A 14191-nucleotide genomic window follows, 5' to 3' on the forward strand; every position below is an offset into this window, starting at 1 on the left:
TCATGATGTGTATAGGGAAATAAAGTAAAGCTGTGATGAGACATACTATGTTTTCTATGACTAATGTTACATCTATAGGACAAACATTCCCTCACAAAGAGTAATTCATCTGACATCTTCTACGAGAGATCTTTTAAAACTTTAAATATATCTATATTTTAGTCATTTTAGTTTTTGTCTTTATGTTGTAGATACATAAATATATTTGAAAACAACTAGTGTCCTTGTTTTGTTATGGCTGTGCACCCTGTGGCAGTGTGCAGCTCTCTCCCTTTATTTCCTGTCATAAAAATGCCCCAAAACGAGTGTAAGCAGTAAAGCAAAATTTTATTTTGCCATCAAATATTTAGTGGTTTTATCTCTAAAGTTACAGATTACAGTAAATGTAAATTTTAAAAATGGTACAAAACAATTACTACAGTATCAAATTTAATATAAAGAGCACTCTATAGATTCAGCAATGTCATACTCAAAAAGTTAGTTTTTTACTTAAATTAAATTTAAAATATCAAAATAAATTTAACAAGAGCAGAGATTTATTTGATCTGTTTAGATTTGTTTTTTATTGATTGATGATGGAAAAATATGGCCTTGATGTTTACAGACTCAACTCGAGTAACACGAATAAACACAATTAATCCTGCAGAAAATTTGCATCACGTTCTATGTAATAACTCCACAGCCCGAGATTTAAAAAATAAAATAATTTTATCATCGTCTTTAGCCCAAACTGATGCTGACTCAAGTGACATCGCTTAAGGCAATTTGTCTTATGATTTTGCGCAGCTCCCTTTGGAGCCCCAAGAGACTTTATACAACTTTTTTTTCTCCTACATATGCACTTGTGAATGTCTGTAAAAAAGATCTTGATGTGTAAACGTTCGTCTTTAAGGGATTCTATTCCCCAGTGATACCTGGACAAGTCTACATTTTGCTTTATTATTGCTGAATAACAGGTCAACAAATCAAACTCTCAGAACAAAAGAAAAAACATTGTTTATATCTTTCCACTCACATTTTTCAGCCTCCTGTTGGTCTCTTGATGCCTGCGAGAGAAAGAGCAGAAAACAGAGGTGTATGTGTGAGAGAAAATTACAATAAAAGAACAGAGGGCATGCTTGTTGGGTCTCTGTGTTGGGCAGTGAAAGAGCTGGAAAGTGAGAGCACAATCCAGACTACTGCCAGCCCTTCACTCACTCTCACACCACAACACAAAGGCTGAGAGGAAAACAAACACACATTTCTGGAAAAATAATCAAATGCCATAAACTGAAGTGTTTTATGTATGCACGTGTCTATTTTTTACACTAATCATACAATCAAGCAGCTGTAAAAACATCTAGTTAAAGTTTAGGGGTACAAAAGGTGGTTTTGTTTCTGATTTCAAATAATGATACAACTAATAACTGATGATTAAACATCTGCAAACCAAACAAGGGTCTACTGTTGGAGCAACAGAGCCCTACACATGCCTCGCAGGTCATACAGAATTTAAGTCATATTTCTTGAGGTTTGACAGCCGACCTGGCAGTCAGTAAATCACTTTCACAGGAAAGTGTCAGCTCTTGCTCCTGTGAAACCAAACAAAACTCACAGGGTCAACCTAAAAGCCTAATATTACCTCTTTTTCTCATTTACATTATCTACCTGTCATCTAAGTGTTTATCTAGAGAGGTCTATAAACAGCTATGAACAGCTACTACAAAGTAACCGTTAAGGTGACTGAAGAAGATATACAGTCTGGTTCACGTTCGCTCTGCATGCTCTACACTGCTGTGATGATGTGGTAATACAATAGTCACACATGCCTCTCCAACACTTAAATTTCATACAGTGGATTCCCAGCATGCAATGTAACCAATGCACCTGCTCAGAATGTAATGCATGTTTGGCGTTGACACCTGAGATGAGTGCCTATCAATCAAATAGTCAGGTTCAAATAGGTTATTTGATTCAAGGGGAGAACACAAAACAAGGACGAAAACTGAACTGAGACATTACTACCGACTGTCCAATATAGCTCGCAATGTACTTAAATATATAATGCAATATGTAATGTTCTCCAAGCCAAACTGCTAATCACCTGCTGCTAATGTTTGCTCAGCTTAAGATCCAGATGTCCGATGACTGAAATACATCATCCGGATAAAATATAAAGTTAAAATTGAGCAAGATCTAAAAGTGTTTGATAAAAATGTGGCTTAAAACTGGATAAAAAGTAAATTTATGTGAGCTTTCTGGCAGACAGCCACAACTCTTTATGCATGAGCAAAGGAGATGTGTTGCCATTGACAGACAAGCAAATGAATGGGTTTAAACATGGTTGAAAACATTTGAAATCATGCAAACTCAACAAAATATACAATATAAATTGAGGTTGTTTTTTTTTTACATTTTAACACAGAAAAGTTATTATACCTTTTAAGGAAAATTTTGAGTTGTATTTTACTTAACATGTTACTTTACTTTCCACTTCACTGTATTTCAGACAGAATATATTTATCTCACAGCTATATTTACTTTTCAGACTAAGATTTTACATAAAAAGAACCATTGGATTATATTGTAAAACACAATGAACTATTAAAGTTCAAACCAGTGGGATGGCTGGGTTTGCGTCATCTCTCACCAGGGCCGTCCAACATCCTAATTTGCCAACGGTTAAAACTGAAATGGACTTTTACCAATTTACCAACCATATCACAAATTTATAGGCCCAATAAAAGAGTTGGTTAGAAGAAAAAAATGCCCTCTCTTGTGTGGCCTGGAACACAGTAACAAAGTCTAAGATTATAAAAGTGGAAGCCAGATCCAAATAAAAGGAGCTGTATACCACCACACTGTTTCTCATAAGGCTCATTTATGGATATGGGTAATAGCTGAATAGAAGGGAAAATATAAAAGCTATTTTCAAGCCTCCCTAGCCTCAGGACTGTTCATAATCAGCTGAGTGCTCATATGATAAAGCACAATCACAGAGAGAACATCATCAGAGTCTGATACTCACAAGTTCTGCACAGAGAGTACAGACTAGGAATAGCTTCTCTCTGAGGAAATATTCACATTGGGCCCAAAGGAGAAGAAAGCCATTTGTGTTTGTGTGTCTTGTATATGAGCAAGCAATCAAGCCACCAAAATCCATTGACAAAAACAATAATTTTCCCCTGCAGAACGTGGAAGTTGTTGGTCTACTGCTGCCTCAAACAGTTAGTTAGTGTTATTTAGTGACTTTGGTGAATCCGAACTAACCCTTTAAGACACTAAAGTGCACAACAACACAAACTTACAAACAGTTTGAGTCAGCAATAGACAAGCAACTTAAGTGTTCAGCAACGTAAAATTTCTGTTTTTGTCAATGGAGTCTGGGGGCTTTAAAGTGGGCGTTTACAGTAAAACGTAGGAAAATATTCTAACTTGAATTTGACCTGATATAAAACTGTCTTTTTGGGTGTGTCTCTTTTTAGGTGGTTATATATGTTTTGCTGCTTCCCCTGTTCACAGCAGTACATTGCTTAGCTTCTATGTTGGTACTCCTGCCTCCATCTCCAAACTGGGAGTGCGCCGACTGCCAACTACTGCAGGTAATACACTGACTTTGGATAAATACCTCAATCAACCCCACTTAGAAAAATCCAAACTATCTCTTTAAGTTTGTTTCTAATGTTACTCTAAATCCGACCCCGCGCAGACTCAACCTATACAGTAAGTACACAAAGCTCTGACAGGAAACCCTCCAACTTGACAAATTAACAGAAAATTCTCATCTCTTTCACCCTCCAGCCAAGAGCCTCAACCTTTGCATGCTTACACAGATTTTCACATCATCACACTGTTGCCGAGGTCAAAGGGTAAAAGACATCCTTCTTCTTTTACCTTCCAGTAGGATTCCAAAGATACTAAACTCTACTTCTGCAATTCAGCCACTTTCTGAATGCCGAACAATCATGCAACACAGGTAGACAATCAGACATAATCTTCATAATCAACCAATATTAGTTGCATAAGTTATAGATGCATCATTTATGCGAGAGTAATCAAAACCATAATTTATACAATATAAGGTGTGAACTCTACTAGCCACGTCAAATTGCGTTACACTATTGTGTCTAAACATACAATTAATTTCATTTGACTCGAATGAGTCGAAGAGCATGTTCTGCCAACACAAACAACCGACAAAAAGAAACACATACAAATGAAGAAGCATTACCCACTATTCAAATGTTAGACAAATAACTTCTTGACATGAGCCAAAGTAAATGGTCTTTCCAAATACAGTCGATCACTTCCCCGTGCTGCAGCCGAGGGAAAACTTGTGCTTAGATATCCAAAATCTACAGGTGTAAACTATACATGCAGTGAACTGAGAACACAGGATGTGTCTTAACACATGTACAGCCACAAAACAAGATCAAGGCAGCTCTGCTTCTCTGAGACAATAACATCCAAAAGACAAACAACCCCAGCACCAAAGCCTTAAATTAATGGGTGTGCACGTGTGATCAGAAGCATACCTCTGCACTGAAGATCACTCGCTCTACAGCATTCAACAACATGTCACATCCTCCAACTATGTTCTCTCAGTCTAATGAAATACTTTGGATTTAAAGACACACCCAGCCGCTCTCATACATCATTCCTGAAAAACGTAGAAACAAGGAGAGTTTGAATAGAGGAGTGGGTCAGCTGTGGGTGAGACGGTGTCGGGCATCATTGTGGCGCACTTATCGAGACACTGCAGCCTCTGTGAGCAGTGTGAGGCTGGCATTTCCCTCTCCGAGTCAACTACGGAGCACAAATATAACCCTTGTGTTGGCCTTTTACAGCCAGGGATGTGTCCATGGTGTAGAAACTTTATTGGCCTTTCACCATCATTGCCCGTTTGGTTTCACAATCTGCCCACAGTTGACTAAACAGTACAACAAGAAGTGACAGAGGTGCCATATATTAAACCAGAATGTGCAGTGCCAGCTCACCAACCACACCCGCAATACTAACACACACTTTGCCTTCTTTGCATTATGCACTTCACTTAGGAACATTTGGACTTTGTCACAGTTTTGAGCTACATAAATACCAACAGAGACATGGCATGAGGTTCAATATACATCAGTGTTGAATAAATAGTGATAACAGGCTGTTTAGTCCATCCAAATTTGCCTGGGAAACAGCACATTCCTTAAGGTAGTTCAAACATTTGTTTTGATCGAGGGCCAGGGATGCCATTGCATAATCCAAATCGTAATCACACCACAGCCACTCCTCTTTATCAATTGTTTAAAAAAAGGTCATTGACATTCCACAGAGGACAATGTATTTTGATGGACCTGCCGATCTAGTGCAGTTTCCTTTTTTCCCCTCTTTTGGTTTGGACAGGAGTCAAGCCTTGTCAATAATTTGCTTAATCAAACGGCGGCAATGAGTGAGACTTTGGACTTCTCTCAGCGGGGGATGTTTCTGTCAGTAACTGGAGGTTACACACACAAAAGTTGGACTTATAGCTATAGGTTCTTTCCTTAAAAGTAAAAGTTGTCATACTACAGTGTAAAAAACACTCACAAGTAAAAGCATTTGAAATGTACTAAAAGTTCAGTAGTCCTATCAGTAGAAAATACTGGGGGCAGCACCAACACAACACTAACATATCATCATTTTCTGTGTTGAAATTCCCCAAGAAATTGTATAGTTTTTTAATCTTTCAACCTTTGAATTGCTGCATTTATTGTCTGCAAAACAAATTTACCTTTGAGTACTAATAGAATAGAAACCTTAAACCCTTGAACCTTGAAATTAATTTGGAGCTATGTTTCAAATCACGTGATGTACATGAGTCCAATATTAACTCACTTTTAGCTCTGTCTTTGGTCTACACCAGCTCCTGAGGGAAATACATGGCTTTCTAGCTGCTAAATGCTCCACTGTGTTTACCAGCTAACTTCTAACTGTGTTTGGTGCTGAGCAGGTAGTGTACAGTGAGGTTTTTAGGAGCTTCATCACCTAAAGCCACTTCCCGCTTTGGCAGTAAATATGCTACGAGAGCGGTGCGAGTACCAATGAAATGAGTAAACAATGAGCTTCGTAAAGCTTTATTGGGAGATTCAATAGTAGTGGTAGTAGTAAAAAATACAATACTTTTCTCTTAGATGAAGTGGAGTAAAGTGGCCTTAAACATAAATACAGTACTTGACTTAAGAGTTCTTAGTTACCCTCCAACACTTGTTTTTCTTCTTTTACAACGTCTACAGTATCCGAGATCAGATATGTTGCAGTTCCTGTTAACCTTTCTACAATATGCAGTAGGTATGAGGAGAGTACATGAGTTTCGTGTAGTTTACACAATGAAATAAGCTGAATAATCATGACAGTCCCTCCGCACGTACAGTCTAACAGCACAGTGTCTATAGTGTTGCAGTACAATGACTGTGCATCATTGCTTCCACACTCTGCAATTTCCACCCTCTCGGGCAGATATCCTGTTTGACTGTTCCAATGACAAATTGCACTTGTTAAAACATTCATAGAGGTCGGGGTGCAGCAATCAGCTGACATTTTTGTGTCATAAGGGAAATCCCGGCATGTTGTAGCCTTTTCCTTTATGTCAGCTTGAGAGTTGTGGTCCTTGTCCAACCCTGACTCCACGCTGCTCAGTTTCCAGATGGCAGCTAAGGGGCTAAAGGAAGTGGCTGGAGCTAAATAGAGCACTTTGAGATGCCATGATTCATTTGTAGCTCTCCAAAGCCTTCATTTCCTGGGCAGCTGTTAGAAACGGACCGAGTTGGTCTAAAGTAGCCGGTGAATCATAGCCTTCGATGATGAATCTCACTCAGGCTGGTCAGTATTACACCTCTGGGTGTTTGCACTCGGTTATAGTTCAACGACACGTGGATAATGTGAACAAATCTTCAAGAAATATAACCCTGCAAGCAGCACGCACTCTCTCCACTTATCAGCCTGTTCCTCTATTACAACAGTTTGTCATGTTATATGACAAATTTTGATACTGAATGTATTTGCAGCTGATAAACGTCTTTATCAGAGAGCAGGTTTCACAACACGAGGCGATAGATCAACATGCACTGCAGATGGTGGTAAGGCCAATACTACGACAACTGCAGAGCTCAAAGGTTAAAACAGACGTCCAATCATCTTTTATGGCTGCCCTGACAACGCAGAGCTGTTTGAATTAAAGTGTGCTCTCAGCACACCTTGTTTAATCAATATGACTCCAGCTTCAGAAAGTTACCAGCTTTGCTAATAATGATTTAAAGCGTTTCTCAAGGGGCTCAATAAAACTTTCAAATCTTAAGTCAGTGAAGATCTTTTTCAGTGAACTAGTGTTAAAAAATAATTTTAAAAAATGTATAAATCAGTCTTTTGTGTTGTGTATCACTTTTTATACAAGTACAGATTCCAGTTGCAGCTAATGATCTGCTGGTTGTTTTCTCAAATAATCCATCATTTTTGGGTCTTTAAAGTGTTACATAATAGTCTAAAGATCCCATGGGAACATCTTTAGATGTCTTTTGCGGCCAAAACAACAATAAAAAGTGGAGCAAAATACAGTAAAGCAAGAAATCCTCACATTTGAGAAGCTAAAATGTTTGGCAATTTTCTTTGATAAATAACTGAAATGATTCATCAGCTATTAAAATAGTTTATGATTAAATTTCAATCGATTAGCTCTGATTAATCATCAATTGTTACACAAAACTAGAAGGGCACTCCTGTTCCTACTTGAAGGGGTGTTTATGTAAAGTTTCACAGACGGAAACTAACTTTTTTGATTATTCTGAGCCAACATGAATGCAGCACAAATGCCCTATCTAGCAACGTCATCAAAAATGAAAAATAATTTGTGTGTCTGTCCTGTGATATAGATCTGCTCCAAAATGTCCGTAATCCTCCTGACAAACAAACTTTTTCAAAAATATAACCTCATGGTGGAAATTGCTATGGGGAAACTAATGCCTACACAAAAGTCAAAGTAATACTTTGTGTGAAGCCGTTAAAATTAAACTAAAGTAAAAGTCAAATTAAATCAACGGAAACATTATAATGTGTAAAAGTTGAAGACGAGAGAAAACAATGAAAGCTGATTGTTTTATGTATCGGTGAAGGTTTTGCTAGAAAAACAGCAGTAAAACGAAACTTACAGCACCAACAGGATAACAACTTTATTGCTTCTGAAACAGAGAACAGGGAAGCTGAGCGAAGCACCTGTCAGACTGGGTTTAGGGAGTGGAGGTTGGACACACACCAGGGGCAAAGACAGCTGATAGAGAAAACTTTCTCTCTATCTCTCTCTGGCTCATTTGCCTAGAGGCTCTGATAAGCAACAGTGAAATAAAACTATTGGCTGCTTGTCTGCGGCCTTGTTTGGGATTATCTCCTCATGTTACTCTCTGTGTGCCATCCCTCTCTGTAAGAGTTATAAATACTGCAGTTGGGTAACCACATAATTGTATCCTCAAACTCAAATATCTCTACATTTCAACCCAATGAAATTATATTGTATATAAGAGATTTACTTCTTAGAGTCCAATAACTCATGTAGAAAACACTTCAGCTGGAACAGTCAGAGCAGCTGCAGATTCGCCTTCTTCTCTGAATGATCAGATCTCCATAAGGGTGACAACACCACAACCTCAACTGCACATAAGACTCAAACTTTCACACGTGCACAAACACACACAGGTGTCCTCTGAAGACCACATGCAGGGCAGTGGGGGTGGGGGGTGGGGGGGATCCTGGGAGGAGACAACACACTATTAAAAGCTCTTCCTCTGAGTCCTGATACCATTCCAATCAGTCCTGCTTGTCAAAGTGACCCCCAGGTCCTAAAAATAGAAAGTGGGCCCCCCTTTTACCAAACCCTGCACGCAAGCCTGGTGGCAAAGAGCTGAGCTGCAGCAGAACAGTGGGACCGGGACATTCAAAGTAAAAGTTAGTTTTAGTGACACACAATGTAAAACATGGACCGCCAATTGCATGGGAAAATGTTTTGCAACATGGAAATGTCTGATAACACACATGTCCATAAAAGAATCATCTCTAAATTTATGACACCGAATTAGACCTTAAGCAACTCACATCACTGTGTCTCAGGGCAGCATATCCTCTGCTGTGGGGAGAGGGTGTGTCCTGATAAAAGGCAGGCAGATTTGTTTATTCAGAATTCATATTGCAGTGTACAGTAGAGCTGTGGTTTCAACACCATTGTCACTGCGTTGGGCGGATCATGAGAAAAATGTTCCGAGACGCTGTGGCAACATCTCAAAGGAACATCCAAACAGATTTTCGTTGCACAACTCAAGTGATACTGAGTTTCAGAAAGAACCAGGAGCTCAACTTGATGGCAGTGCACAACTTCACAACATCATATTGCATTTTTTGACACCGAAAAATTATGTATCTGCTATTGGGTGCCGATCCACTTCAAGTTTAACAACCTGCATGTAGTGCTGGTAAAGCACTTCTTTTTGCTTGCACAGCACAGTGCTGTTTAGCCACAGAGAGTGTCACAGTGGATGGACTGTGCTCTGCTTACCTTGCTACATGCTGGAGGCACACCTGCGTAAAAACCAAACAGGTTGTTCAACATACTCCGTGCATCTCTGTCCGTCACGCAACTGACAGAAGAGCAACTGTCTGACACTGAAAATGCATGATTAACACCTTTTTACATTTTTGTCCTGTACTTAAATCCATGCTTCCAACTAAACTGAATTTCTTTTCAATTAGAAAAAACAATTCTCTAAAATGTATAATCTGTACCTGACTATCATGACTAACATTTTGTATTGATTTCTACACCTGCACCAAAAAGTAAGCTACTTTTATCAGATCTGACAGGCAGCAGAGCATGTGCTATGTTCTCCTGACTTTTATCAATGGTTTCCTCCATCATATTTTAAAGAAACACATGTCATGTGTAAACAGGTGCTTACCAACACAAGAACACACGCCTACTGAAAATAGCGCTGACCTTTTTTGAGTTCAGCTTATAAACATGCCTCACACGAGGGGACACATGCACTGAAATACTTTGTAGCGTGTAAGTTAAATTTAAACATCCTTCGTTATTGTGGATATTAATGGAAAGGTAAATAGAAGATGAGTCAAGTAAGGAGGATTCAAAATACATGAGTTGATCTCAGCTCACCTCAACTCTGTGGGTATCAAAATGTCACAGTAGTAGCAATATTATACAAAGCTCACAACACCAGACACTTACTTGACTGTAACTCTTGTGGATAAGTCCTGAAGATCTCCCGGGTGAAAGAGCTGTGCTTCCTTTAGTCCAAGCTTCCCGCAGGCCTTGAGGAAGACGTTTAGGTTGTCCTGGACAAAGAACAAAGCAGGGATGAGGGTTGTCCACCTTCAGAGGCAAAGAATAATCACTCAAGAATTCTCTGGCAGGGACACAGCCTACAACTCATTGCTTCCAAAGTTCATATCGCCAGGGAACAGAGACGGGGACGTGGGAGGAGCGTGTGTGTAGCAAATAAGAAGTGACCCAGAGCAGAACACACACAAACACACATGCAGGGGGGAGAGACTGCGTGACAGGAGCTGACTGACAGCAGCAACGCTACCTGTGGGCTGGGTTAGGGTGGGGACAAAGCCAAAAACCAGGAAGGATGACATCAGAGCTTTGCACAAGTCCCACCCAACCGGCAAAGCGAGGGCAGAACTGACACACGCAGGAGCACAATGTCTACTGCAGTCTCCTTCTCTCACACCCTGAAACTGTCCCCTCCCCTCCCTGCCAAGCCCTTTACTCGAGAATACCTGTGGAATCTGTTGGGCGGCAGAGTATTTTGGAGACATTTGGTTGCTATGAAACATAAGGTTGTGTGACAGAAACTGAGAAATATTTTTCCTCAAGCAACTCATGAGGACATGGGCGGGGAAGGGATGGTTTCTCCTCCTACACTGTGTCAATCATTTTTATATATTGCATAAAGTTTATATGTGTGCCCATGATTTGCACAGATGTGTTTGTGTCATGCGCAAAAAAAACATTATGCCCTATAAATATACACACATCTCATGTGTTTCAAACTAATCTCAAGCCACAAAAACACCATTCCTTTCCGGGGTTATGACTTCTCCAGTTCTAATCCCAAGTGTCTTGTTTATAATCTGCATTTCCCATTGGGACGAAACTTCTTAAGAGGGTTTCATGTAATGACACATGGCCTCCTCGTGGGCTGAAATAATTAAGGGGTAGCTGGTTCTATATTTAAATGGCAAACATGCTTATTAGCAAATGGGAGGACAGAGCTGACCTCTCTGTACAGGAATCCCTTACTAACAGCTTTGCTTGTCCCTTAACAGCACTTTGCTTGGGTCCTACAGGTCACCGTGGGCCCCCACAGGGCAAGGATTAGATCCCCCCACCACATCCCCCACCCCACACACACACACACACACACACACACACACACACACCTTCTCTGTATGCAGGCACTGGGCTCACACTTTATTACCTCAAACCAAGGACACTATATGTTTCAGGTTCTGTTTGTTTGTCAGTTTATCAGCAGGATTAAGGAAAAAAACTACTGACCTGTTTTCATGGTGGAAGGATGCAGCATAGCCACATTCCTTTTGTTCTCAAACTCAAACAATGTAGCTACCAATGTTGTAAGAAGTTCAGATTTTTTAAGTAAAAGTACTAATTACTCCGCTACAAGCCAAAGTCCTGCATTCAAAACTTACTTAAGTAAAAGTACAAAATATCAGCATCAAAATGTACTTAAGATATCAAAAGTAAACATACTCGTTATGCAGAATGACCCCACTAATGTTGTGATATATATATATATATTAAATATATTATTTGTATTCATGTATTCATGTAAGCAGCATTTAAAGTTTCTCAAGGTAGGGCTCATTTTTACTTCTTCATATTCTGTGTTGAGGTTTAATAAACTACTTTAAATGTATCATGTTTTTATGTTAAATGTTAAAGTTACAGAAAATGGTAAAATTCACGTAAAATACAAGTACCTACAATTTGTGCTTAAGTACAGTACTTGAGTAAAGGTATTTAGTTACACTCCACCACTGGTAGCTACATATATATATATGCAAATTTAAATTTGACTCAAGTAAAAATGTCCTTATGAACGTACAGTTTGTTCTTACATCTGTTTTTGATAGCAAGCTGTAATGTTCATAAGGCTATTTCAGTCTTAGCATTTGATATATGTACATACAGTATGAACATGTTTATAAAGCACAAGTGTTTGCTTTTTTTCTGATTAAGTATGTGAAATATTTTAAATTTAGAAGTGCAGGATAAATGTGCAGCTGAGAAAACAAGGCCTCAACTAGATACAAACATATTTTACATTATTCTAATAGTTCTGGAAATATATCAAGACATATGTAGACGCACGCTCTCAGATTTGCATATAGAAGAGTGGAAGATTGGCTTTTGCGTGACTTTCTAGGCTCATAACAGCTCAGAAGAGATTTCTCTTGGTAATAGACATGATAATGTCATTTTCCAGATTAGTGCAGAATAAGTGAGTGACTGAGTTAATTACATGGTATGTAAAGCTTTGTCTCATACAGTAAGTACAAAACACCTTCTTCTCTCTCATCATTTTTTTTGCGTGACATAGTTCACATGTTGGTTTTTCAGTGACACTTAGTTTATGACTGTGTTATTCAATGCGTACAGCATGTACAGTCATAAATACCACAGGATATGTTACCTCACCTCAGCATGTTGGCTGACAAGACAAGCCTATTGGCATTACATGTAACATTCAAAAACAAATACTCCACATGTCAGATCTGATTATAGCTGGACAGATTGATTTTTAGTCTGATACTGCCTTTGTTTTTTTATAGTTTATAAAACCTGATGACAATATATCAGTTGATAGTCATTTTTTTGTACTTACACATTTACAACAGACTTTAGGAAAGAATTGTCACTTTAATATGTACTGATCAAAACATTATATAGTTGAACAATAATTTATGCAATTGTGAGATATAAACATAATTGCTGTTATTTCTCATAAACTGTATAAGAGAAGTGGACGTAGCCTCCGGGTCTGAAAAGTGAAGCCAATGCAGAAGTGCCTTGAACCGGCATTCTGTTCAATGGCCAGTAGGGGGTGACTTCACAGGTTGCAAAAAGAAGCTATATTGTATAGAAGTCTATAAGAAAATATTCTAGTTCTCACTTGATTTACTACCTCAGTAAACAATCAGTTTATAGTCTCAATTGCTAGCTTGAAGTCTTCTTTAATACAAAGTGATAACAGCAGCCAGATGCAGTCAGGTCGCCTGTTTGTGTCTTTGAGTTCTCAGTCAGTTCCACCCTCTCGTGCAAATATGATTACTTCTGGCTCCAAAACACACACAAAAAATGGTGACAGACAAATTGCCAAACTTGAGGCATCAACATGGTTGTCCACAAACCGACGGGTGATGACATGGTAGCAACGCTCACTTCTTTTATACAGTCTACAGTATTTCTGTACAGTTAATTCTTGTTACTGTCTGACATGAACAGCATTGGCCAAAAAAATTTATTGACCTAGCTCGAGATATGATTTCTATACTCTGAAAAGACCATAAAAGACAACTGAGCTTTATTTCTGCCATGTATAATAGAGAAAAACTCATAAAGGTCACCCACTTAAGACCCTGGTTTTCCCCTGTGGAGCAAAAACTCACTCACTGCCATTATACTCAAGGACTGTAGAAAGGAATAATTAATATCACTAAGGTATGAATGTCATTTAGCCTCAAAGAGCATTATGAGCACACTAAAAGCCCCCCTCACACCCGGTCCCAGAACATGCAGAGATAATGATGTTGAAGGAATGTTATGCTGACTTGTGCCTGCACATAATCCTGCTAAATATGCTGTACCCATCCAGCAGCCTCTAATCCTCTCATGCAGACTTGAGGACCCCTGATTTAAGCACTTCACACCGAAAGACAGAAAGGTTTTTACTCATAAGGTGTCTGATTTTGTATGAAAGGATCTACGTCCATACTGGTCATGTCGTGGTCACTCTATTTCTTCCACTGCATTCTTTGTCTCAGATGGGCATACCCTACAATTACCCTCAACTGACCCCTGGCTTTGCTTCAAACACCAAGTAGAGCTATGGTTAAAATATCAGGCTACACATTCAGTCCTGTGACAATAAACCGA

At 39.0% G+C, this 14191-nt stretch overlaps 1 protein-coding gene across 9 annotated transcripts in view; it reads right to left on the reverse strand.

Moving 5' to 3' along the window:
• Nucleotides 1–14191, reverse strand: part of LOC131978744 (LIM domain only protein 7-like) — a 55569-nt gene that overhangs the window by 28786 nt on the left and 12592 nt on the right. For all 9 annotated transcript variants that reach the window (XM_059342480.1, XM_059342479.1, XM_059342478.1 and 6 more), the window contains exons 5-6: nt 10235–10341; nt 1016–1046 (exon numbers count right to left, since the gene is read on the reverse strand). In XM_059342480.1, coding sequence (XP_059198463.1) covers nt 1016–1046; nt 10235–10341 — 138 coding nt within the window. The remainder of the gene's footprint in view (nt 1–1015; nt 1047–10234; nt 10342–14191) is intronic.

This window comes from Centropristis striata, chromosome 10, assembly GCF_030273125.1.
Source record: "Centropristis striata isolate RG_2023a ecotype Rhode Island chromosome 10, C.striata_1.0, whole genome shotgun sequence".
NCBI classification, from domain to species: domain Eukaryota; kingdom Metazoa; phylum Chordata; class Actinopteri; order Perciformes; family Serranidae; genus Centropristis; species Centropristis striata.